Source organism: Scyliorhinus torazame, chromosome 19 (genome assembly GCF_047496885.1).
Source record: "Scyliorhinus torazame isolate Kashiwa2021f chromosome 19, sScyTor2.1, whole genome shotgun sequence".
Taxonomy (NCBI): Eukaryota; Metazoa; Chordata; class Chondrichthyes; order Carcharhiniformes; family Scyliorhinidae; genus Scyliorhinus; species Scyliorhinus torazame.
This window is the reverse complement of record NC_092725.1, coordinates 52,678,271-52,706,252: the sequence shown is the minus strand read 5'-3', so window position 1 is coordinate 52,706,252 and position 27,982 is coordinate 52,678,271. Positions and strand designations below refer to the sequence as shown.

At 43.3% G+C, this 27,982-nt stretch overlaps 1 protein-coding gene across 4 annotated transcripts in view; it reads right to left on the bottom strand.

Moving 5' to 3' along the window:
• Positions 1-27,982, bottom strand: part of LOC140396128 (UPF0606 protein KIAA1549) — a 347,260-nt gene that overhangs the window by 164,383 nt on the left and 154,895 nt on the right. For all 4 annotated transcript variants that reach the window (XM_072484278.1, XM_072484281.1, XM_072484279.1 and 1 more), the window contains 2 exons: positions 12,652-15,018; positions 1,830-1,921 (listed from right to left, as the gene is read on the bottom strand). In XM_072484278.1, the coding sequence (XP_072340379.1) occupies positions 1,830-1,921; positions 12,652-15,018 (2,459 nt within the window). The remainder of the gene's footprint in view (positions 1-1,829; positions 1,922-12,651; positions 15,019-27,982) is intronic.

Here is a 27,982-nt window from a genome sequence, read left to right as displayed (position 1 = left end):
TGTTGAATGATTTTTACACCCTGACTGTCACTACAGTTGTCACCAGTGGAAAGAGGCAGAGTGCTGATGCCTCGTGTGTTTTATAGTTGGAAGCCCCCCTCTGGTATTCGGTCTGGTGATTGCTCGTGTTCTGCTCTGTATGTTGATTGGCTCACCTGGGTGTCTGTCACTGCCTGCTTTTACCTCATGATGTGAATGGGTGCATATTATGACAATTTTTAAGGCAGATGTGGATAGGTTCTTGGTAAGCAAGGGGTGATAGGTTATTGGGAGTAGGCAAAATGCACATTGAGGTTATCAGATTAGCCATGATCTTATTAAATGATGGAGCAGGCTCAAGGGACTAAATAACCTACTCCTGCTCCATGTTCATATCCTGATTGATATTTGGACAAATAAAGTCTCCCAATATCCCCACTCTATATTCTTGCACATCTCTGATTCCTTGCAGATTTGATCTTCCACCCGCCACAGAATACCCACAGTAGGGTGACACATCTGGAGCGGGATTTTCCCAAATCGGCGCGATCGATGGCCTGACGCCGGCATAAAAAACGCTGCGAACCACTCCGGCGTCGGGCCAACCAGAAGTAGTGGAATTCTCCGTACTTCCGGGGGCTAGGCCAGCACAGGAGGGGTTGGCGCCGCGCCATCTGGTGCCGAAGGGACTGCCCGAGTTACCGCATGCGCAGAACCACCGACGTCTTTTGGCGCATGCACAGGGGGAGTGACTTCTCCGCGCCGGCCATGGCGGAGCCCTACATAAGCCGACGCAGAAGGAAGAGGTGCCCCCACAGCACAGGCCATCCCGCAGATCAGTGGGCCCCAATGGCGGGCCAGGACACCATGGGGACCTCCCCCACCAGAGGACCGCACCAGCCAACATACCTGCCAGGTCCCGTCGTGTGGGACCATGTCCAATCCACGCCGGCGGAACTGGCCAGAAACCGACAGCCGCTCGACCCATCAGGGCCTGGAGAATTGCCGGGGGGCGGCGCTGCCAACGGCCCACGACCGGTGTGGCATGACCCCCCGCTGCCGCCCGAAAACCTGCGCCAGAGAATACGGCAGCCGGCGTCGGAGCGGAGGGGTGGGATTCACGCCGCCCGCCCCCCCCCCCCCACAGGGATTCTCTGACCTGACGGGGGGTCTGAGAATCCCGCCCCTTTTTGTCTCCTCAACTCCAACAACCCACCACCCTCTGTCTTTTATGAACACTTTTATATCCTTGAATATTAAGCTCTGCACCTTGACCATTTTAAGCCAGGTTTTTATTATTGCCGCCACATCATATTTTCATATGGCTATCTTTGTGCATTTACATATGTTCATTGTAAACTTTTGTATATCCTCACAGTCCTTCTTTGTCCTCTCCCTTCTTGTGTACTGTGCAGCACTCTCACTTTATGCACCTTACTCCCTTTCTACCTGCTGATGCATATTCTTCTGCCAATCCTCCCCATCCACACTAATGAACGTCCCCTGCGGGAACACTGGTCCCAGTCCTGTAGAGGTGTAAGCTATCTCTTTAGGTTTGGTACCTCCTGCACTATGACTCCAGCCACACATTGATTCTCCCCATCTTCCTACTCTCACTAGCACAGAGTGATCCAGAGATTACTACCTTCAAGGTCCTATTTTAACTCCCAAACATTAAAATCTACTCCTGAAAAGCATGCTAAAACATGATATCAGATCTTTATGTTGTGGCACAGAATTATGTCATTAAAGGTCATGTAACAGTGTTCAATGTCATTCAAACAATGGACCTGGACTCTAAACTCAAATTGCCCCATCCAATTCCTGGGCTCTGGACACATTGTGGCTACCTGAAGTTCCACATGCCGCTTGAAATGTTGACTCAGCGCATCCTTAATTGATCGAACCACATCCTGCGGTGTCGTCACCTTGCTAGAGAGCACTGCAGAAGAAAACATATGCATTAAGTATCCTCCCACATACAAACATTCTGTATCTCCACCTGAGATGTTACATACCAAGAGATTGGGTTGATAATCTTTCCTTAAGTCAACAACCCACAAGCAAAACTTAGAAAACTAATATACAAGGCAAACAATGACAACTCCACAGAATGGAGGCTATTGTGAAATAAAGAGATGGACACATATAAACAAATGCATTAATCATTACACATAGCAGGTAGGTAATGTACAGTTAATAAATGTTTGGCACTGTCCGCATTTCCACAGGGAATTATTACCCAAATAATACCAGATTATTAATTTATTTGAAATGATCAACATGAACTGAAAACAGAATTTTGATACACAGAAAGGTAGATATTTCTCTCCAATATGGTTTTACTACTTCAGTTAAACATTTCTCGCAATGATATAGTAATGTTCTTATTTCCTCCTTTTTTCCCTTTGAAATCTGCTCATACTAACATGTTATATGTCTTTCCCAACTCGTAAGATCATTACTAAAACTAGCTTCAAGAACTTAGAACTTCATAACCAAGAAGTTGACTAACTTCTTGCCTGGATTATTTTACACAAATTACACATGAATCAGGAAGATCACCCAGAAAGAATCTAAGTCTGTCCACCAAAGTATCTAGGGGCTTCTTAAATGATGCTGTTGAGTTACCCTTTCTACTTATAACAAATGATTTAGCTTGAAATAGTGCTCCGAATTAATGATCTGCAGCACCTTCACTTGATAGCATTCCAGTTTCTATTTGGTCTACTTGCCTGAATCAGAAAGATTTTGTTACAAGTCCCACTTCACTTATAGTCTAGGCTGATTCTGAAGTGCAACACTAAAAGAATTGCATTGCTGGAAGTGCTAGCATTTGGTTTAAACTGAAGTGCCATCTACCTGCCCCAGTTATTTCCAGTGGATATTTAATATCCCATTGAACTTTTCAAAGCTGAGTTGGATGCATTCTTGGTTCCTGCAAAAACAGAGAATTTCCATCTTTGATTCTTCTTTGCTGGTCACGCACACATGGTACTGATTAGATTCTGTGGGTGAGATTTTCTACCCCCCACTGCGGCATCTTTTGCAGTGGTGGAGGTGGCCTGCTATTGGCCGGCGGCAGGATCTTCCGGTCCCACTGCGGGATGTTGCGGTCCCGATGCGGTCATCAGAATTTCCCGTTGTTCACACCCTCCGCTGCTGGGGAACCCATGGTGAGAGATCGCCATTGGCAGGATCGGAAGACCCTGCCAGTGGGAATGGCCAGAAAATCCCGCCGTACGGGTGGAATTCTCCAAAGAAAGAAAAGGCAGGTTTGGGTGCATGTAGGGAGCTAATTGACATCGGATAGGGATCCTGACATCATCCCACCCTGTTCTGGGTTTCATCTGGGTGAGAGTGAAGGTGAGCAGCAAAATCCCCATGCTGCTGTCAAATAAGTAATTTAAGTATTCAGATCACAAAGCATGGTTATAACCCTCAATTTCAATTCTGGATTTAACAGCAGGGCACCAGTTTCCAACCTGTCAACAATTCCCGACTGTCACTGAGGGATGTACACAGTGGGCACTGGCTCTTCAGTGAAACTGAAACTGGGAAGACTCCAATCAATGAAACTGAACAGGTCCAGCCATGGCCACGTCATGGCTGCTGTCCTAGCACCTCAGGATGCTACAACATGTGATTGGTAACTTCCTGAAAGTCACTTCACCTCTTTAGCTGCACTCACCCTCTGCAGCCTTCACTACAGCAGGGGAACAGCTCAACTCTGACAAAGAGCAAAAGGAGCAACAACAAACAGCATCAGAAAGTTTCTCCTCAGCCACATACCCTTCCATAATGCAAAGGCAATGGACACAGTGTGGCAACACCCCAACACAGGGTCTACAGGCAGAGAATCAACTTTCCCAACACATCTGAGCACCAGTGCCTCATGGCTGACATCTGTATCCTCCCGGAACAAAACTTCCTTCCCGGCAGAGCAGTTGGGTATGGATCATCAGTGGCTTATCGGATGCCTGTTACTGCAGGAAGCCCCCGTGCTGTACCCTACCCCAACAATCCAATCTGCCTCTCACCGGCTTGTGTGCTCTCTTCTATAAGCAGAGAAGTGTTAAGTGTTCATAATGGCTTGTTGTCCTTTCGTCCCCATGCAATCTGGGGAGTGTGGCTTTTGAGATAGCAATAGGCCAAGCGGGTGTTGGTTGCTCTGATGGAGATATGAGGTACCGAGGTAGGGAGGAGTAATTGCAACTGCAAGGAATTTTGTCTTGAGGGATGATGTACGAGAGAATGTTGCAATAGGGAAGAGTGCTTGGCATCTAAAGTGCTACGCCACTCACCTGATACCATCCTAGATGATCTTAGATCATCTTGGCACATTGTCCCAATGTTGGAGGAACCACACTTATTCTGCTGGCTTCCTTATCAACTTTCATCCATGGCTGTTTGGTTAGCGCTGCTGCCCTCATTCTCCTGTCCTTGTGAGAGCTCATGGCTTATATCAGCTGACTTTAGCCACCAGTCACACTGACTCCAGCAGAGATACCGAACTAGAAAAAGGGTGCTTGGTAGTATTTCACCATGTTAAGATTTCATATAGCCTGACAGAATATAAATTCTTCTACCTAATGAACTCAAGAGATCACATATGATGTGATAAATTCTAACAATCAATATCCCAAAGATGAGGATTCACGTCCAACCTCTTTGTTTGGCTACATTTTCCTAGATAATGAGCAGGTAATGGCACACACTCGTTCAGTTGGGATACAAGAACCTTGACACTAAATACAAGCACATACCCAATCCAAAACTCAAACACTCTCAGTTCTTTGCGGAAAGGATGCATCCCTTCCTTTCGGTATACACACAGATTAAAATGGATGGAATACTACACCTCTTCGATAGAGTGAGTGCCATAAAGAAGATTGTGTGCCCATCCCTTTTGTAAACATGTTCCTCACATTGTCCATTCAAGAAGCTGCTGTGTCAGAATGTGAAGACTCTGCCATTCGGTTTCTCATGGCAAGAAAGCTACCAGTCAGGAATATCAGTGAGGAGGCTCCAATTCACCAAGACACAAGACGGCCTAATTCTCTTAAACCTCAAGCCCAACTTCAGCCCAAACAGGGATAATTGTTTGGAATACGGTGAAAAATACCAGCCCACTACACATTCCACTGCCCTCAGATACTTTATTGTCTGGCTTGTTTTTGCATCGCATGAGCATTCAGCTGAACTATATTTTCAAGATGGTCTTTAAAAGAATGCACAATTGAGACTTAAACAAGTTATTATTTAGCTATTTTGCTTGGAGTTGCTCATGTACAGTCTGAATGAGATTGAGTGTGCCTCAACCAGATGCTGGTGGAGATCAAGTGAGATTGCACATGTATAATTTGAAGGCCAACAATAAAAATAACCAGATACTTACAGGAAAGAGAAAGAAGAGCCAAGGTAAATCAAAGATGAAATTTCTCCTGCAGGTACATGCATAAATGGTCTACAAAGTTGGGGTCAATCGTATATAAACAATTGGGTCCAACTGCAGAGTTATGGTAACAACAGCTGAGGGAAAGAACACAAGCTCCAGGGGGAAAAAAGAAAGCTCCACGCTCCGGAGACGCACAGCATCTGGAACAAAATGGCAGTGCAGACAGATGGAAAATACAGAAGAAAACTTTATAGCTACCTTTTATTATTGAGGGAATTTTGAGTTTCCATGGTCTGCTATATTAGTAAATTACTTACACAGCTATCCATCCAAGAGGATCACAAATACGTTTAAAAAAAACACCAGAACCAAATTGAACGAAACAACAGCCTTGAAGTTGCTTCTTTTGTTTGTCAGTTCTTTATGGGTCCATATTTCAGTCAATTAATGAACTAAATTACTTATTTGAACCAAAGACAAATAGCAACATGCAATACACTATTATAAATGCTTATATTGATGCACAAATAAATAATTTCACAAAATATCAATATTTACTGTTTGCTTCATTTAATCATGCAGATAACTTCACTTCTTTAAAGCTAAATTGAATAGCCTCCAAAGATCAGCTCATAGATTGTGATCTACGAATAACTGCACCCATCGTTTTAAATAAAGGCAGCATGCCATGTTCACGCTGAATGTTAATTTGCATGATTTCTGCAAGCCGTCAGTGCTAGCACACTGTTTATTGACTGTTCACATGAACCGGGTGTCCAAAATTGCTGAGGTCTCAACTATTTACAAGCTATATTAATGATTAGATGAAGAGTATTGCAGCCAAGCTTGCTGATAATAGGAAAACAAGCTGAGAATACAAGAATTTGTAATGTGATATTGATGGGTTTAATTTAGCAGATGGAGTAGTGCTTACATTGAAATGTCAAGGCCCATGGAGAGGTCCAGCACCAACACAGCACAGGGCTTTGCCACAGCATGTTTGAGGACTCAACAGTAATGCATCAACAATGGTTGATTGACTCAGCTGCCAGAAAATCTGAGTCAATGACTCAATGCTATAAGGGAAGCTCAGGGTGCTCTCATTTCAACTGATTTTGGTGCCATGCAAAGACAGATGTCACTTTGGCTGCAGGTACTAGTATTTAAAGGGACTTTCAGGGTATTGCAACAGTCCAGCAATCTGCCCTCCAACAGATTAGTAGGATTGTTCAAGCACCATCCAAGGGGATTGGCAGCAGTTCCATGGAGCACAAACCTGCTAACCTCTCTCAGAAAGACAGCACTTATTTGATGTTTCCAATCAGACAGCCAACGACCCTGTAGACTACTGCTGTCTAGGTCAAAATGGTGCAGTTTGAAGTTAGATTTCCTAAGTCCAGAGTCACTAAAGATTGTCCGTCAAGGCCATTTGCAATCTCCTCTACTTAAAGTGCACAGACCTCCATCAGCCATGTTGTAACCACTGGAGTAGCATTTCATAAGACGAGCAGGATGGGTAAAGCAAAGACACACTGAAGGCAGGCACTTAGGGAATACACAAGGGTGAAGCATTTATAGAAATGGCATGATCTGATTTATAGATGTTTGTAATTTTATGAAGGATTTTATTTTTGCATTGTGGCCAACATGTGTTGATCAGTTACAGTGAAGGTAAGGAGTGTGGGACTGTTGGTAAAAAAGGAACTATAATTACAGCTGCTGGTTTAGCAGCCTTCCATCTCACAAGACAATGGTTTGCACATGGTGGTCACCTTTGTGTTAAATATCTCCAGATGTGACTCAGGAGTCCCACTCTGGAATGGCAGTCTCTGCCATATTTGCTGCAGAGGAAGACAGTGGATTGAGAAGGTGCGAAATTTACTCGTCGTTATTTTCTCTGGGCCCTCTCTCAGACACCCGAGCTTCTTGTTTCTCCTCACCTTTTCCAATATCCTTCCAAACAGTTAGCCTGCAAGGATCTTGGGCCCTCTGAGCTCCAAGCACCCACTGAAGCAGATGGCATGTGGCAGATTAGCATCTTGAGGATGTTCGACATGTGGTCAGCACTGCCCATCTGTGGGACATGACGGTCCCTCTCACCATTGGAGACAGCCCATTGCACCTGGTCTCTACACCAATTGAGTTGGGCTTATTGCTTGCAAACACAGTCTCCTCTGTTGTGTCAACAGTCTTCAGCGAAATTGGAGTGTTCTTTCCAGGGTGCACGTCTGGGTAAAACATGGAGAGCCTGGGCTGCCATGACAACAGGATTTCCATCTTAAGCTCCCCATGGTTGTGTCCAAAGGAAAGTAAACACTACGTTTGACTAGGCTGCAGACGTTGCCGGCATGATGACATATTTAGACATCAATCCTTTGGGTTTCACTCCAGATTTTCTGTCAGGTTTACACTTAATCCTCAACTCGCCCAAGGTACTGGAATGGCAGTGGATCTATATGGCCATAGCTGGGATTGGATCGACGCATGCCAGGCATGTCCACATGCCTGTCGGTCTGCAGAGTGCATGTCTGGGGGTCAAACCTCTTCCAAGTTACTGGTATTGCACTCAAATTAGTTCTTCACAGACAGCACAGGCAGAAAAGGGACTTTCCAGGCTGCAGTCACTTTACCTCCTTTTACTGTTCTTCCTCAGCTACTTGCCTGATAGTTGATTGTTAGGGCTGCCATCCCCTCATTGCCCTCACCCCTTCATGATGGTAATGTTGTGCAGCTTACAACCAAAAATTCCGGCCAGCCCCGCCAGAACAGTCCAGGCAGTGGAATTGTTCTTTTCAGCATGCCAATTGTGTTTTCTACCACATTTCTTGTGGCAGCATGGCTCTCACCAAAAACATGCTGCGACCATGTGTGTGGGCTGTGAACCAGGAGCCACGCCATCAGAGTATAACTCTTGTTGCCAAATAGCCACCGTTTGATTTGTTGTGGTGGCCGAAGTACACTTGGGCACAGCAGACCGCCACAGAATGAAAGTATCATAAATGCTGCATTGATCTGAATGATGCACATTCTGTGGTTAAGTATTAACTTGAGGAAGTGGAATCCTTTTCGGTCCTGATACATAACAGATTGGCATGCAGCACCTGCAAAGCCATGGGTATATAAACTAAAGATACTGAAAATATCTCTACCTCCAACCTGGAAGAGGTCTGATACATAGCTAGTCCTTGCCCTGTGGTGCAGTTATGGCTACAGCAGGTGGCAGAAGTACCCATTAAAGTAAACACCCTGTAAAGAGAAGGGCTCCTGCCAAGAACCCTTCTCGCTCCCTTCTCTTCCTTCTTCTAGAAGCTTATCCTGTTCTATTTGACCTTTGCACTTTCACCCAGTCCTACTCTATTCCAAGAGGAAACCCTAAGTCAGCAAGATGTCCTTGACCTGCTGCAATATTCCAGTGAAGCTCAACGCAAACTGGAGGAACATCTCATCTTCTGGTTAGGCACGCTGCATCGAATTCAACAACTTCAGATGATTAGCTCTACCTCACCTCGACCCCTTTGCTATCATCACATTTCATTTTAACTGTCTTTTACCATTCCTTTCTTCCTTGCCTTTACGTGGGCAGCACAAGTGGATAGCACTGTGGCTTCACAGCGCCAGGGTCGATTCCCCACTGGGTCACTGTCTGCGCGGAGTCTGCACGTTCTCCCCGTGTGTGCGTGGGTTTCCTCCGGGTGCTTCGGTTTTCTCCCACAGTCCAAAGACGTGCAGGTTAGGTGGATTGGACTTGCTAAATTGCCCTTAGTGTCCAAAAACTAAAAAAGGTTAAGAGGGGTTATGTGGTTACGGGGATAGGGTGGAAGTGAGGGCTTAATGTGGGTCGGTGCAGGCTCGATGGGCCGAATGGCCCCCTTCTGCACTGTATGTTCTATGTATATTCTCTGTATCTTATCACCCTTTCCTTATCTTTTCAACCCTTTGCTTTCCCCTTCGCCCCACATCTACATCTGTCACATTTTATACTCTGATGTTAGTTTCTCTTCTGTTTGGCCTTTCACATCTTTTGTTCTCTCTGTGTCTGCCATTAGCACTTTTTCCCTTGGTTTCTGTTGCTATTAGCACTCTGTTCCCTTGGTGTCTGTGGCTATGACTCATCTTTCATGCTCTCACTCCACAGTATAAATATTTCCCACTTTGTCTGTCTTTTAGCTTTGACAAAGGGTCATCTGGACTCGAAACGTTAGCTCTTTTCACTCCCTACAGATGCTGCCAGACCTGGTGAGATTTTCCAGCATTTTCTCTGTGGTTTCAGATTTCAGCATCTGCAGTAATTTGCTTTTATCCAGATGTCCTTCATCACCTTCCATACAACTACCTGTAGACTGTTGCATCTTGAAGTACTAATGGTGAGAATGAAGCATTTATAGAATTGTACCAACAGAGGGAAAAATAAAATCAGCCAACAACCTAATTTGCAAATAGCTGATAGTCCCTTTAAATAGCACTGGGGTGGAATGCTCCTTGCTACTGCATGTGAGAGCTTAAGATAAAGCATTGGTTGGAGCACTCCAATGGCAGTAATAGCATCAAATCAGCAATACATGCTCATTGGTGTCGTGAACAGTCTGCTCTGCATATCTCCAGCAAACATTAGTTGAAATCAAAGTTGAATGATGACCAAGAAACCATTGTCGATTGCCATAAAACCCCATCTGGTTTACTAGGGGCTGGTTTAGCACAGTGGGCTAAATAGCTGGCTTGTAACGCAGAACAATGTCAGCAGTGCGGGTTCAATTCCCGTACCGGCCTCTCCAAACAGGCAGTGGAATGTGGCAACTAGGGGATTTTCACAGTAACTTCATTGAAGCCTACTTGTGACAATAAGGGATTATTTTATTATTATTAGTGGTCTTTAAGGAAGGAAATCTGCCACCCTTACATGACTGGCCTACACAGCACTCCAGATCCAGAGTAATGTGTTGACTCTTAAATGCTCCCTCAAAGGCAATTATAAATGATGGCCCAGCCGCTGATGCCCACATCTCATGAAATAATTTTTAAAAATATTGTCGCTAGCTGTTTTTTTGAATCAAGGAAGCAAATTATAGGGCCATGGTTCAGGACATCAATAAATTCAAAAACAATGGAAGCATAGATAGATATGGGATAGATCCAGGTTTCTAGGTATTAATTTCAGAAATTGAGTGACAGGTTCCACAATGGAATTGTTCAGTGGACTATTCTCGACAGCAATATAAGAGTTTAAACAAAGACAAGATTTTCATTTCCAATTCCAGAGCTACAAAAGTACTGAAATATAATTGCATATTGCACCTGATAGGTAAGACTCCTACACTAACCATCTGCTATGAAAGCTTATCTAATCGTGTATATATAAACTGATCTTACGCTTGCCTTTATGTGACAGGCAATATTACTAACTTAATATGTGCAACACATGAATTTTAGCCCAAATCATTCTATTGTATGTAAAATCAATCACAACTAATGCTGTTAAAATGTTAAACAAAATACTGTGAATGCTGGAATCTGAAACAAAAACAGAGAATGCTGGAAAACCTCTGGCAGGGTTTGTTGGGCGAGGAAACATTTTGAGCCCGTTTGACTCTTCATCAGAACTAAAAGAGAGGGAAAATCTGTTGGATATTATACTGTAGCCAGGAGAGATTGTAACAAAGATGTAGCAAACATAATAGAGACTGTCATAATATACACCAGTATATTATGGTGCAGACACACACACACACACACTGATGGACATGCAGTGGGACCAATCAGCATACACAACACCGCAGCCAATCACCAGTGAGAGCACACGCACTATAAAGGCAGGGGACAGGAGAGTTCCCTCTCATTTCTAGTAGCAGCCAGCTCAGAGCACAGAGCTCACAGCCTGCAACACAGACATTCACCATGTGCTGAGTACATCACCTGGTTAGGACTAGGCAAGGGTCAACAGTTAAAGCTGGTATTGCATTTACCCACAGTTCAAGTATGTTAATATAGTTAACCTTATAATAAAATGGAGTTGCACCACTTCCAGTGTTGGTGACCTGTTTGTGATCCAGAACACCCAACACATCAGAAACAGATGGCCTGGTTGGGTGGAGTGGGGACGGGAGACAAAAGAATGTATGGGATATTTAAAAAAAGGAGTTGAGATGGAGGAGAAAGATCACAATCTAAAGCTGTTGAACTCAACATAAAGTCTTGAGTCTGCAACATGCCTAAACGAAGATGAGATGCTGCTTCTCAAGCTTGCGTTGAGCTTCACTGTAACACTGCAGCAGGACAAGGACAGACAAGTGGGCATGAGAGCAAATGGAAAGTAACAAGAAGGTTGGGGTCACACTTGCAGGCTGAGTGAAGGTGTTCCATAAATCGGTCATCTAGTCTGTGTTCAGTCTCCTCAATGGAGAGGAGACCCAATTGGGAGCAGTGAATATAATAGACCAAATTGAAGGAGGTGCATGTGAACGGCGCTTCACCTGAAAGGAGTGCTTGGGATCTTGAATGGTGAGGAGTGAGGAGGTAAAGGGGGAAGGTGTTTCACCTTTGGAGATTGCAAGAAAGGGGAGTTGAGCGTGATGGAGAAGTGGGCCTGAGTGTCGCGGAGTGTGAGTGATCCCTGCGGAGTGCTGACGGGATGGGACGAGGGGAAGATGTGTTTTGCTGGAGTTGGCAAAAATGCTGGAGGATATCCTTTGAATGTGGAGGCTGGTGGTGTGGAAAATAAAATACCATCATCCTGCAGGGAGGACAACTAATGAGAACAACCCCTAAACTATAAAGCAATCATCAAAGCAGTTCAATTACAAACTGACCTGTGGAGAGTGTCTCCTGACAAGTAGTTCACATTTGGCCTTTTACCTATTGACTTTACAGAAGTGGACAAAAAATAAGCCTAAGCAGCTGATTTAAAAAGCAAGTCTGAAGTTGATCAAGATCACTGCCAACTTTGCCAGGTTCCTGTTTGTTAGTAACCCAAAAGAACTTGAATTTTCCAAGATATTTTTACCCATCACCCACTTGCTGATTGATATTTTCTTAACAGCTTGATGCAAATCTATTACAGTAATTAATAAATTATCTTTTATCGTATGGATATAAATCTGAGTGGCACTGTTCCATATTAGTACTGAATTCAATGCTACCAATGTACAATGTATCTTTACTTCCATTTATACTTGCTTTAAATTGTCTAAGTCAAGCAACTCAACTCAAGATGGTCACGGCCTCTTCATTTAAAATTGAACAGTGCATTAAAACCTAAGATATTGAACTGAAAAACCTACCTGCTGTTATGAGATAAGAATCAGGTTCATTAACATCACACACAAAATTCTGAGGTGTTGCAGAAATCACTGTTCCAGCAGTCACGGGAGAAGTGGGTTTTGAAGCTGGACTGCTGGCAGGCGTGGTTATACCACCACTGTTAGGGGTGGGTGTAAGATTGCCGATTTGAAGTTTACTGGTTGGTACAGCCAATATTGTAACAGGGGTTGGATCCGAAGAGTTCCCAATTGAGATTCTGGTGCTTGTTTCAGTCAATATTGAAATAGTAATGGGATCTGAAAATGTCACAATTGGTGGGGGAGATGGCGTCAACGGGAGTGAAGTAGCAATCCAAACTGTCTCTGTAGATGATGGAAAAACATCTGGGAAAGTATGTGGGGTTGAAGAGGAAGAATACAGCAGATCAACAGTGGAGCTTGGAGTAACCACAGCATCTGTGGTGACAGCAACTGTGGAAGTTATAAAATCTGAACTGATTAGATTGCTGTTGTCTGTGAGACTTGATTCAAAAATGTATGGCATTAATGTTGGTTGTATTACTTCAATTGAAGACGATACTGACTCAAAAGAAGGCATAATTTCTAAAATACTATTGAAATAGACACTGATGACTGAAGATTCAAGAACTACTGCAAGATTGGTTTGATTAGCAGATGCTGCCAGTGTATTCAATGTCGTGGGTTCTGGTTTTAGAAAGGAAGATTCCAGAGATGAAGTACTCAACAACTTCTCAAGAATCATTGTCTCGAACACAGCAAACGTGTTTAGCAGTGATTCAAATAAACCCAAGTATTCTGTTGGTAGAAAACTGCTTGCTTCTGTTGACGAGCCACTTATCAATGAGGAAACCAAATCAAGAGAGGATTCTAGGTTGCTGGTTTGTTCAAGGGATTCACTTGCTAAGAAAGGTGTAGTCACTGGTGAGGGATAACTTACATTTTCACTCAGAGGTAAAGTTGCTTTCAGATGCTCGCTAGTTACGACGGATGGCAAGAAATCACTAACTGCAGGTGTCAATGCTAGAGTTTCAACCATCAGCAATGAAGGACTAACTATGCTAGTACCAAAAATATCCTCAAAAGATGAATACAATAGTTGATTTGAAGGATCGGTAGTTGCAGGACTGATGGTGTAGTATGATGAGTGTGTCGATGATTGTACAGACAAAGCTGCTAATGTTGATGATAACGTTGGAACTGGCCTTGCTGAAAAGTGGGTGTCATAGACTTCAGTTTCTAGCATTTCAGAATCAAATGAATCAACGGCCAAACTGGATTCCAGAACAGATATAGTAGTGTTTGATACACTGAGTGTTGTAATTTCTGGATCATCGCCAGATCCAAAATCACTACCAAAAGCATGTGTGTGAAATAGGCTAGATGGAGAAAATAAAGCCATATTAGCAGCAGGGGATGCAAATAAATGAGTGGAAAGTACTGGCACATAAAACTCAGTCAATGTCACTCCATTAGTTACTGAATTACTGTCAGATAAAGCGGCGTCAGCAGATATCAACAGTTGAGGTAAATCAGACCTTGAATTTATTTCTGAAACAAGTTCTGATGTTAAAGCATTGTGAATCAAAGTTTCAACATGATCAACAGAAAATTCTCCAGTGATTTCAAACTTTTCTCTGCTACTTGGAATTGAAGTTGGAAAAATCTCATTGCCCACAGTAAGATCTTCCATATCATGAGGAAAGATGGTCTCTGTTCTGGAAGATCTATTGCCAATGTAACTCAGCAGCACTGTTTCACTGTTCTTCACGATGTCCAAATCTGCCACTACTGCACTTTTGGTAGGTTGCCATGCATATTGGTTACTGACTGCAACTGAAGAGAATCGTGGACTTACAGATGGTTGTTTGCTTGATGCTAGAATAGGTATGCTAGGCACTGTCAAAAATAATGGATCAACCAAGATGGAACTTGAAAGAAATGCTGATGAGATGGGGGGTTCTGATGATTGCCTGGTAGCATTGTTACTCAGAAAACTAACTGGAATCACTGATGTTGGTGCAATTAAATGCAGTGATGTGGTTGTTTGGTACTCTTTAGTCACTATTGTAGCTACTTCTAATAAAGGAGTAGCTTCTAGATTACGAATGGTTGAAGATTCAGGGTTCTCAGATAGAACAACTTTCGCTGACCAACTGAGGTCTTTTATTTGTGCTGTGGCCTCATCAGAGCTTAGATGAATTATTTCTTTCGGGTTAAAACTTGACCCCGAAGCAGATTCCACAGAGGTGCTGGTTATTAAGGTTCCCCCATCCTGCTTCATTAAGGCAGTATCCACAGTCTCAGTTAGTCCCAAACTTTGCTCAAGTATTGTGCCTGATAATAATGCATCGTCAGAAAAGTCTTCATCTGCAAGAGAACAAAAAACACCTATTAAACATCGCTCTGCTGAATTTCATTGCAATATGAAACATACCAACATGCAAAACATATTGTGTGGATTTTGGAACCAAATTGTTCCAATACCAAAATGTGCCAATAAGTCTTGGGTAGCTTAATGCAAACATTCCCCATTGCATGGAGTGAGGAATGAAAATAACAACATTAAATAATGCGAAACATCTGTAAACACAAGCAGTTCTTAAGTTCCAAACACAAATTGAAGGAATTGAATAATTTTAAATTAGGCAAAGTTTTATTTTGATAGTCCAGCCAAAAGCTTTCCTGGTTTCAAACAAGCTCTTTAGAGGGTAGCAATTGCAAAAATGCAGACCTACAGTTCCAAACATGATCCAAGTATCACAATTAGGTTGCAGATGGCTATGCTGCCTTGTAGAGAAGCTCTCCCCTCTAATTCAACTTTGACGCATCCAATACCACTGATCTCAACTTATTCACTTTGCGAATTGTCTCAATTGTCTTCTTACTACAAATAGAAGTTTCAGAGTCTTCATTGCCTTCCCCATTATAATGATATTGCTATATGCTACACAAGAGAAACATTTACAAACACAAAGAGAAACTTTTCAATATTCAGACAATTGATCAGCGCTGAATGAACTCACTTAGTGGGGCTTCTGGTAACTCAGTAATCATGGAATTGAACAAGCAATGAAGACAAAAAAAATATTGTGCATTTATATAGTGATTTTAATATCATATTACGAACAAAAACACTGCACTGGAGTGTTATTAAACAGTTTAACAGTGAGCCACAAAAGAAGATGATGGCCCGGATTTTGCAGTCAACTGAGAAGTACTGGCTAATATGGTCAATGAGAAATGTGAACTTAAGTTTGGATATCTTGCTGGCTGCAGTGAAAATTCCAATTTCTTGTACAGACTTGTCCACTAAGGACAGAGTCAGTGTCAGTGTTGCAGCAAGACGCATTCCCAGTCAAGATAGGCCCCCTAAATTAATCACAAACTGAAGACACACTCCTTGAGATCAGTCTTCAGCTTAGAGGCAGGTCAACGGATTTTAGATGTTTAAATATCTGCAAACACTTCAACAAACATCAATTTCCCTGTGATTGCCCCTTAGGGGCAAACAATGTCACCATAAAATGAATTCAGACCCTATCTCATACGAAGCTCACTCCCTCTTTCCCTTATTCTGGAACGGCAATGATTCAGAAGCTTCTTCCCCGCCCCACCATCCTTCAAACACGTAGAGAGAATAGATGAGCCAAAACTAGGATTTATGATCTTCTTTACAATATTAACACCAAGTACTGTCAAATGGGGCAGCACAGTAGCACAGTGGTTAGCATAGTTGCTTCACAGCTCCAGGGTCCCAGGTTCGATTCCCAGCTTGGGTCACTGTCTGTGCGGAGTCTGCACGTTCTCCCCGTGTCTGCGTGGGTTTCCTCCCACAGTCCAAAGATGTACAGGTCAGGATTGGCCATGATAAACTGTCCTTAGTGTCCAAAAAGGTTAGGTGGGGTTACTGGATTAGGGTGGAGGCATGGGCTCTTTCCAAGCGCCGGTGCAGACTCGATGGGCCGAGCAGCCTCCTTCTGCAGTGTAAATTCTATGATTCTATGAATCCTTCAATTTGGAATTTGTCCGAGAATTAATTGTCTAACTTGGATGTTTTATTCTCAAATAAGTAAACCAAGTGACGATTCAGTCTGACATAATGCCTTATACATAGCATACAAAGAACGCTTCAGTCACTGGCTAAACTGAGCAAGGAGTTTCTATAGTTATATCTCCAATGCAACATGAACCAATAAACCAATTATCCTTTTTTCTCGCTGAAAATGGAAATGGTTTCTGAGAAATCAATTCTCCTGCCTTAGGTTGAATACCATTGTAATCAAATCTTGGGATTTTATCATTGGCATTTGACACATTACTTGCTTTAAACAAAATTTCAACCACTTTTCTATTTCTTGGTACCTGAGTCTTTGTGATGAAATAAAGTAGTGGTACTGAAAGAATTAAGTTTATATGTCTATTTTGTTTGGTTATTTTAACCACAGGCCTGGCATCAGCCTTTCAAATTATTGCTTCAATTTGTGTCTTCGTATTTTACCACATGTACAAAATGCAGGGGGGAAAATTGAGCTCTTTCGTAGAAGATTTACTGATTTTGTTAATATAGTATTTTAAAATGTTATCAAGAATGAAAAATCTAATTGATACATTTGTTGAAAGTGCATGTTCATTATGTACGAGGTAAGCAATAAAGCAGTTCATCACCTAATGTAGGGCTCGGCTGGACAATGGACGACAGAGTTGTGCAATGCTGAATAATTCAGACAGAATCCTTCAGGAGGTTGTTTGTAACAAACCACATAGGTCGAAATGCCCCAAATGTGTTTTAAGGACTGAGAGATGGTAGCCCTGACATTCAACAACAATTTAATGTTCCACTAAATTTGGTACATTGTGAACATTGTGGAGAAGTGACATGCAGTTTGATTATTCATAAATGCCCTGTACTCTACCCCAAGTATCAGTTCATATTCAGCAATGGTTGTACGTCAATGATGTAACAAGATGCAACATGAAGAATCAATATTTAGACTACGGCATAAACCCAACATCTTCTAACAGCCAATCCACTCCCCGGCTCACTTTATGCCTACTATCAGTTTTCATTTAAAGAGCAAATCCAACAATATTTGTGGCCATGTCAGTCAGATTATTCCAGTAACGGTGTCAATACCATCAGTAGAAGTTTAAGAGCTCACTGATGCATAATACAACTTGCTGCTTGGGTTGGATTGGATTTCTTTATTGTCACGTGTACCGAGGTGAACAGTGAAAAGTATTTTTCTGCGAGCAGCTCAACACATCATTAAGTACATGGGAGGAAAAGGGAATAAAAGAAAATACATAATAGGGCAACACAAGGTATACAATGTAACTACATAAACACTGGCACCAGATGAAGCATACAGGGGTGTAGTGTTAATGAGGTCAGTCCATAAGAGGGTCATTTAGGAGTCTGGTGACTGCGGGGAAGAAGCTGTTTTTGAGTCTGTTTGTGAGTGTTCTCAGACTTCTGTATCTCCTGCCCGATGGAAGAAGTTGGAAGAGTGAGTGAGCCGGGTGGGAGGGGTCTTTGATTATGCTGCCCGCTTTCCCCAGGCAGCAGGAGATGTAGATGGAGTCAATGGATGGGAGGCAGGTTTGTGTGATGGACTGGGCGGTATTCACGACTCTGAAGTTTCTTGCAGTCCTGGGCCGAGCAGTTGCCATACCAGGCTGTGATGCAGCCAGATAGGATGCTTTCTATGGTGCATCTGTAAAAGTTGGTAAGGGTTAATGTGGACATGTCAAATTTCCTTAGTTTCCTGAGGAAGTATAGGCGCTGTTGTGCTTTCTTGGTGGTAGTGTCGACGTGGGTGGACCAGGACAGACTTTTGGAGATGTGCACCCCTAGGAATTTGAAACTGCTAACCATCTCCACCTCGGCCCCGTTGATGCTGACAGGGGTGTGTACAGTACTTTGCTTCCTGAAGTCAATGACCAGCTCTTTAGTTTTTCTGGCAGTGAGGGAGAGATTGTTGTCGCTGCAACACTCCACTAGGTTCTCAATCTCACTCCTGTATTCTGACTCGTTATTATTCGAGATCCGGCCCACTATGGTCGTATCGCAAGCAAACTTGTAGATGGAGTTGGAACCAAATTTTGCCACGCAGTCATGCGTGTACAGGGAGTAGAGTAGGGGGCTAAGTACGCAGCCTTGTGGGGGCCCAGTATTGAGGACTATTGTTCATTCTTACTGATTGGGGTCTGTTGGTCAGAAAATCGAGGATCCAGTTGCAGAATGGGGAGCCAAGTCCTAGGTTTTGGAGCTTTGATATGAGCTTGGCTGGGATTATGGTATTGAAGGCGGAGCTGTAGTCAATAAATAAGAGTCTGATGTAGGAGTCTTTGTTGTCGAGATGCTCTAAGGATGAGTGTAGGGCCAGGGAAATGGCGGCTGCTGTGGACCGCTTGCGACGGTATGCGAATTGCAGTGGATCAAGGCGTTCTGGGAGTATGGAGGTGATGCGCTTCATGATCAACCTCTCAAAGCACTTCATTACGACTGAAGTCAGGGCTACCGGGTGGTAGTCATTACTTTTATTAAGTTTGTGTATGCTGGACATCACAATGCCATTCTGATCCTCGATATCGATGAATATCTCAATGTTCGGCACTGCTGGGGCTGTAAACTCCGGGCCGCTAAGATAAGTGACAAGCTACTTTAAGGAAGAGTCCTGAAGGAGGAGAGAGGCAATGGGATTTTGAGGTGGAAAACGCCACAGAGCCCGGCCCTAGGTAGCTAAAAGCATGGTGAAGTGAAGAGAAGACATTATTAATCTGGATCATTTATGGGCTAACCACAGGAAGATAGCAATGAAATTTGCAGATGGTCATATAAAGACAATTGGGTCTTGAAGTATTTCAGCGATATGAACCTTACAGTTCTACAGTATGGGTTCGACTCTTAATGAACTTGGGGCAACTAGAGATGGACAATGATTCTGTCTTACCAATGCCATCCACCTTCTAAAAATAAATAAAAATAAACTTAAGAATCTCTTTACTTTGATGGGTGAAAGTGTGCCAGGCTAAATGTTAGGATTGGCAAGAAATATCAAGGAAGAAAGAAAAACAAGAGTACAGTGTGCTTCTAAACAACATTAAATTGCAAATTGGCTTTATGTATGAGCTGAGGAGTTTACTGATTAATTGCACAAAGGTTCCCAGCGAGATTGCCTTACTGCTTGTGAAATTCTATATTTTCCACATAACTCAATACCATTATTCAAATGTCTTTAATGTTTTACAAAAACAATCTGAAGTAATCCTGTTCAAAAATGTCTTCCATTTTTTCAGCGTGAAAAATATTTGGGAGATTAAGGAGGGGGAAACCTTTCCTAGTCTTTGCTGTCTCCTTTTATTTTCTTAAAATTTTTCTCCCTTATTCCTCCACTCATCAAAACAACCACCTTACGCTGGGCTAAGGTTCCAGAGTAATTGTAGCTCTAAATTGCTAGCCAACAATAATTAAGTTACCCTCAAGTAGTTTAACCAAAAGGCATTCTTTACCTGTGCCACCTACCCTGCACATCTTTCGGCTGTGGGGGTGAGACCCACGCAGACACGGAGAGGATGTGCAAACTCCTTGCAGACAGTGACCGGACCCGGGTCCTCGACGGCGTGAGGCAGCAGTGCTAACCACTGCACCAGTGTGCCACTCTACCTTGACATTAAAGTACACACATGTACATCCCTGTACATTTTCCAGCTAGACCACTAGCAAAAATCCAGCTAACATTTTCTCCCTTCCTCACCCAGTAATTCTGTGCTGCCAGTAGAATTCAATTGCCGTCCTGTTGGGATTGGTAAATAGAGACATGCATACAAACTGGCACCGTGGTCTATGTTGTTTAGTTACTCACTGAATTAACTTCCTGAACTTTTACGGTAGACTACCTTACTTTTGGAATCCATAGAATGCCAACAATGCATAAGGAGGCCATTTGGCCCATCGAGCCTGCACTGATCCTCTGAAAGAGCTCCCTAACATAGGGCCACTCCTCCGCCCTATCCTGTAACCCCCACCTAACCTTTGGACACTAACGGGCAACTTAGCATGGCCAATCGACCTAATCTGCACACCTTTGGACTGTCGGGGGGAACCAGAGTATCCAGGGAAACCCACAGACACTGGGAGAACGTACAAAGTCCACACAGACAGACAGCCACCCAAGGATGGAAATGAATCGGGGTCCCTGATGCTGTGCAGCAGCAGTGCTAACCACTGTGCTGCCTTAACCAAACAATTTTAAAATATGCTTGCTATCTGTTTTCTGAGCTGCATTTTTACAGTTGTAGACCATGAACTTCACTTCCCAGATGCTTTTTTCTGGTGTCTGGAACATTTAATTGGAATATTTCCAATCCTGCTTAAATGGATTTGAATGGAAGGATGCATATGTATTGTCTGTGTTATTGCATTTCTCATGGTATTTTTCAACTATCAGTAACAGAATAGATTTTGTTCCTTAATGCAGACCGAAAAATAACTAAAACACTCCACAAGTCATTCACAGTTGACAACATTTAAGTAGAGTCAACAAGTACCATATTTCAAATATTATTTGAAAACATGAGATTCAAAGGTCATTTGTCATCCAAAAAAGTATCCTTACATTTGTAAATCACTGTTCGCAATCTTAGAATGTGTCACAATGAACTACATTTTTTGAAGAGGGGGGGCAGTTAGGAGACACAAATCAACAGATACAGCAAATTCTACATCACATCAATTATCAAAACTAAGCTTTGAAAGGGAATGCTTGATGTGTTCACCTATCATCAGAAAAAACAAGCAACATAGGGGCAGCACGGTAGCATAGTGGATAGCACAAATGCTTCACAGCTCCAGAGTCCCAGGTTCGATTCCCGGCTTGGGTCACTGTCTGTGCGGAGTCTACACGTTCTCCCAGTGTGTGCGTGGGTTTCCTCCGGGTGCTCCGGTTTCCTCCCACAGTCCAAAGATGTGCAGGTTAGGTGGATTGGCCATGCTAAATTGCCCTTAGTGTTAGGTGGGGGTTACTGGGTTATGGGGATAGGGTGGCGGTGTGGGCTTGGGTAGGGTGCTCTTTCCAAGAGCCGGTGCAGACTCAATGGGCCGAATGGCCTCCTTCTGCACTGTAAATTCTATGAATCAAAGAAATTCAGGGTGGTACAAGTAATTTAATTGAGATGGCCTTGAGCCAAAGCTGGAAGATTAAGTTCAGTTGACTGATTGCTAACATTGGGGAAAAGAAAATGATCGTGTGTGTTAATCTACTCAATTTAACTTGAAGCAATAAGATCAGTCAGCAACTTGAAAAATCACCAGGAGAGGTCGATAGAAACAGACGCTCTTTTAATATAAAACTCAAGAGATACAGTTTTAATTCATTCACAATCTCTTGCCCTGTAAACTCCAAGATCCACAAGATCAACAATAAAGACTGCGTACTGTATTCCATTCTCATTTCATTTGTACTGTTAGGTCTCGTCAAATCACAGCGCCATGTGTTGGATTTGCTGCATGCCACCTTTCATCAATGGCCACCATCCCAACTAATGCCATTCGATGGAGTCACTCTGAATTAAGCAGGCGAATTTCCCGCAAGGAAGTATGTCAAGCCAGTTTTGCTCATCTTGCCAGCATTCCATTAAATAGCAAATTCAACATGGACCAGGGATCGAATCCAGGGTACTCCTGGCCGATATGATTTGACATCATAACAAGCATTGCAGCTGCCGACTGACCAATTTAAGATCTAACCACAGAAGCACCCAAGAGCTGCAAGGATAGACAAGATCAATCATTCATGCCTCGCTCAAGTTAGCTTCGACAGATTTCCTGGCAGAGATCTGTAGTCACTGGGTCAGGATGTCACGGAAAGTTGTAATACATCACCACACCACACTTGGCCTATTAAACCCAACATATAAGAGAACCATTCATCATAGAATGCAGATCAGCTCCACCAAATGTCTAACGCTAACTTCCATAGCTTCCTCAGTGGGGGAATGCTACTCTGTACCAACTTACCTGTGCTAAAATTCAAAAGTGCCTATCTCCTGCCTCACTCAACCTTCCTGAACCAGGCCAGGTGAGATTCAGGCAGCACAGCATGTCCCCGGCTCCAGCGGAAAAGTGTAAAAGAAGTGGAGCAAAGGATGACATGAACATTTTTTTTACGGTGCTAGCTGTCATAAAGCAGGACAGTTTAAATGCCCCATTGAAAATAACAGGCCAACAAGTTAGAGAGAATGTAACTATCTGAGGTAAGCGAATGGTGGAAGTGGGAGGGGGGAATGGGCAGGGGGCTGTCTTTAAAATAGTTATGTTTAAGTTAGAAGTTAGAAGACTCTTTCAGAGTCACTATTAGCGTACCATTGACAGAACCATCCAAAGTTAGCGATTTAAATCACTTTGTCAGATGGTTCCCAATGCAGTGTAATTATCAGGTGAAATCAGAGCTTTTTGACAATGGCCACATAAATCCTTCCCTGGGAATTTCCAAACGGAATTTCCCACATATATTTGAGATACCCCTCCAAAGTCTGACGCTGGGGCGTTAGTGAATAACTGCCCATTGTTTCCACAGTTTGGGCTTGCACTACTAAAATCATGTTCAGCACACAAAGTAACGCAGTATTAGTTTCATTATCAAAACAAAAATACTATTTTCCCATGTCAATGAATTTAGAATTATTAAACAAATTATTTTCAACATGTCAGGAAATTGGCTAGAGAGACGACAGAATTAGGTGAAATTGTCCAATTAATACATTGTAAAGAAGTTTTCTATGTTGCACCTAAAATATTATTCCAACATAAGTTTGTGTCATTTGCGTAAAAGAAAGTAATGAGATAGGAGCACCGCTGGCAAAGTCAGCATTCGTTGCTCATCTTTAATTATCCTCGAGGAGGTGGTGCTGAGGCACCTTCTTGAACTGCCGCGTGGTGTGTGCAGTGAAAGAACTTCAAGCATCCTGTGAGGCATTCGTAAGGAATAACATGACAACATAAAGGGACAATCCTTAAATCCAAGCACTGGAAAATTATTTTTAATCTGTGATTTTGTAAATATTTGCAGGTTGTTCCTGAGAACTTATCAGGGATCCTCAAGAGGTTGGCAATATCAGCAGTAGGTCCATGAGGTATTAATATTTTCAAAAAGGATACATGCAAAATCATTTAAAACAATGACATTATAGTGGCAACCATCTGGAACGTAGTTGAACACAAGAACAATTTAGCGCCTCGAACCTGCTCCACTATTCAATGCAATCGTGGTTTGTCTCATTATGGCCTCATCTCCACCTTCCTTCACACTTCCCATGAACCTTCATTCTGCTATCCATCTCGTCCTTAAATGTGTTGCTTACAATTCAGGACAATGTGAATTTCTTATGGCCGCAATTTACCGGTAGATCCTGGGTCAGGCCTCCCCTGGGATTCCCGGTGGCCGTTACACCTCGCAATATGCATTGTTTGTACAGCATGCAAGAAACAATACTTTTCACGGTATACGAATACATGTGACAATAATAAATCAAATCAAAAATCAATATGTAACCAGATCTTGCAAGGTGTCGCAATCTGAATCCCATATTTTGTGGGGTTAGAAACTAAATATTTTTTAAACATTTGTGTACTCAGAAAGTTGAATCCTGGGTTTGGTTTCATTTTAGAGGGTTTGTGAGATGGAGCCAACAACTCTAGCAGCCTGTTTGCAGACATGCAATTTTAATAAGATTTTAGGACTTGAGGTGTCAGCAGCTTGAGTTAGAAAACTGTGATGTTGCCGAGCAGCAGGGGTCCAGAGACACAAGGAGAAACAGAAAATAAGCTTGATTTCAGTGGGTAGGATCATGTTGCTCTGTTTCTCTGGTTATGAATATGGCGGTCAATATGGTCACCTTCCTTAATCCTAATTATGTTTATGCCTTAAAGTCGCCAGGTATCTCTCAATACCGCCACAAGGTTCAAACCCGAATACTGATCAAAGAGCCAATACACCAGTTAGTTAGTTCAAAGTCAATACTATTTCTTTACACACACAGTAATATCTACTCATGCACAAAGTACTACAAACTAAACTATGTCTAACTCTAATGCCTATACTTAGCTTCGGGTGCCCACTCAGTCAGAGGAACAATGGCCGTTGTCCGGGTCTGAGGCTGCTGGGGTCGAAGTGGTACAGGAGAACAGCTAAGGTCATCTGTCTGGTAGCGAACTTGACCTCGGACTTACTTGCTTCTGGTGCAGCTGGTGGACGGGTCTCTCCGCTGTGAGAGCCGAGTCCAAGAGAGCGATTCTCTCTCGGGGCTTCTTCTTATACCCGAAGGGGCTTCGCGCGCTTTTGGGTGGGCCTTGAACTTGGCCCCAATTAATTGGGCCGTATCTTGATCACTGGTATTGATCTTGACCAATAAAGGGGTGGGTGCCCTGATGGCTGGGCGAGTCCTAGGTGGCCGTTGGCCTGGCTTTGTTTATGCTTTCGGTTTGGGGAACTGGCACCGGGATGTCTGGAGCTAGATCGGTTGCTTGAGTGCCTTTCATTTGTTCCTGGAGATAGGCCATCAATATGTTAATTGACCGACAGTTTCAGTCTCGTCTGGGAGCTGCCTTCTTAATACGCATACAGGTTCTGTGCCTGTTTGCTTTCTTAACATTGGCCATAGTTCCCTGCATTCATTGCAAGCATCCATTTTGTATTCTGGAAGTGGCCATCGCAGATGGCTACAATCATTCAACAGAAACTGCCAGAACAGCTTGGACAGGAGCTGCAGAGAGCAGATTTCCGAAAAGGACGAAGAAACAAAATCAAAAACCAGGCAATGGGTCAGGAAAAGGTTCCAAAACGACAATTAAAGGCCATGGACAGATATCAGGAGCAAATTCTGCTTAGTGAAGTTAAAGTAAGGAGCAGAGGTAAAGGCTCCAAATTAAACAGAGAAAGTTGTGGGAAGCAGAATTAAGGGAAAGCAGGCTTGCAAGAAGCCAAGAGATCCAAGGAGAAGGCCAAAGGTCGGTGCTCCTTATTACAGGGCTATGAAGCAGTCGTGTTTTGGTGGCATGGCTGAGTATCTGAGAGTGTACATAGAGATTTCATAGAATTTACAGTGAAGAAGGCCATTCGGCCCATCGAGTCTGCACCAGCTCTTAGAAAGAGCACCCCAGCCAAGGTCCACACCTCCACCCTATCCCCATAACCCAGTAACCCCACCCAACACTAAGGGCAATTTATCATGGCCAATCCACCTAACCTGCACGTCTTTGGACTGTGGGAGGAAACCGGAGCACCCGGAGGAACCCACGCACACGGGAAGGATGTGCAGACTCCGCACAGACAGTGACCCAGAATCGAACCTGGGACCCTGGAGCTGTGAAGCAATTGTGCTATCCACAATGCTACCGTGCTGCCCTGTAGGCGAAAGGCCTACATGTACATGGAAGGCGAAGCTTGAATGCACATGACGACTCAGGGAATGCTGCATCCTTACAGAAGACTTCCAAATGAAAGCAACCCTGGGATACTCCCGCAGTGGGCCGGGTGCATCTGTAGGTGGATCTTTGAGAGCACTGTCCTGGACTGGGTCCATCTCTCAGGTGCAGACTTCCTGGAGATCCATCTTTATTCTCAGGAGGTCCACCTTATTTCTTCATTTAAAAAAATTTTTAGAGTACCCCATTATTTTTTTTCCAATTAATGGGCAACTGAGTGTGGTCAATCCACCTAACCTGCACTTCTTTGGGTTGTGGGGGTGAACCCACGCAGACACGGGAGAATGTGCTAGCTCCATACAGACAGTGACCCAGAGCCGGGATTGAACCTGGGACCTTGGTGCCATGAGGCAGCAGTGCTAACCACTGCGCCACTGTACCGCCCACCAGGACTGTAAATCTAATCAAGATTGAGGCAAACCTTTTAAATTAAAACCTAACGAATAATTGACAGTTTACCCAAGGAACCACAGGCCCAAGATCAAGGACACGAGATGTATGCTTCTCGGTATCCCGAGCTTTTCTTCACCCTCCATTTGACATAGAAGCATACAGTATTGATAGAGGAGAAAGAAATGCATACACAGTAATTATCACACCTGCAGAGCTGACGTGCCAAAGGTACTATCATGTGCTGTACTTAAATGTAGTGCAGTCATGTTTAGTGTATGCACTGTTCACTCGGCAACCTTCCACATTGACGTGGTCAGGAAACAGCTGTAGAATGAATGCTTTTCTTGGGTTTCTTCCTGCAAGATGCAATAATAGAGAATGCACTGAACCATTCATTTTGTAAAGTGTTGCTTAGTTACTAGTTTTGAGCAAACAAAGTTGAAGTCCTGAATAAAAACGATAGATTAGCCAGCCTTTAGGCTGACATGCCTCAATCCTCAAACAGAAACATGGAGGCTATGACCACCTGCACATAACTACATACCTCCTCGCAGTTGGTGTAAGGGTATCAACTCAACCATTAGAATCGAATGCTCTGCTGCTGTATCCCAATTCACACCAAGCCCTGTTCACCAATGTGTTTGCTGGTTTATAATAGCATAAAGCCCGGCAATGGCTCAATTTTAAAATTGTCATCTTTGTTTTCAAATTTTTAATCAAATTAAGGACAGTGTGCAAGTTCCCAAAGCTACAGGCCCAAGCAATGCAGTCTTGGAAGGATGTCAGCCCCATTGTCAGAGGTAGGTACTGCGAATGCAGTGTGGGAATTACAAGAACACCCCTATTTTGAAGCGCACTTCGAGATTTTTCCAAAGTTAACCTTTGGCCATGTCTGAGAGTCACATCTGTGATGGGGCAACTCCTCCAGTGGATGGTTGGCAGCTGCAGCTCCGGCCTGATGATCCATCTGCCCCCAAATCAGGTTTTGGCCACAGTGGGGTCCTGGCGCTGCTGGAAAGATCATGGCGGTGTCCCCGTTCAGCCCACAAATTAGTACGTAAATATTCAAATTCAGTACCCATTGCCAGATAGGTAACCATTACTGTTGATGACCCACCTTCGGTGAAATTTCCCAGAGGCGGGACCACTGACCCGATGCTCTCATTTCTAAATTTCCTCCAGGACTCATTTCAAGCCTGACTTCTGCAGCACTGAGAATTGGGAAGATTCTACACTGTAAGAGCAGAGAAATTTAGGGAATGGGGCTCACAGCTCTTTAAAAGTGTGAAGACTTTGCAAATATATATGTGTGGGGCAGAAAAACATAGGGGATGCTTTGTTTTAGAAAGAGCAAAACAGAGTACATAGCCTAAGAGATAATGTTGAACCCATAAAAATCATTGGTTAGAATGTGGTGTCCAGTGTTGTGCATCCTACTTTAGCAAATATGTCTAG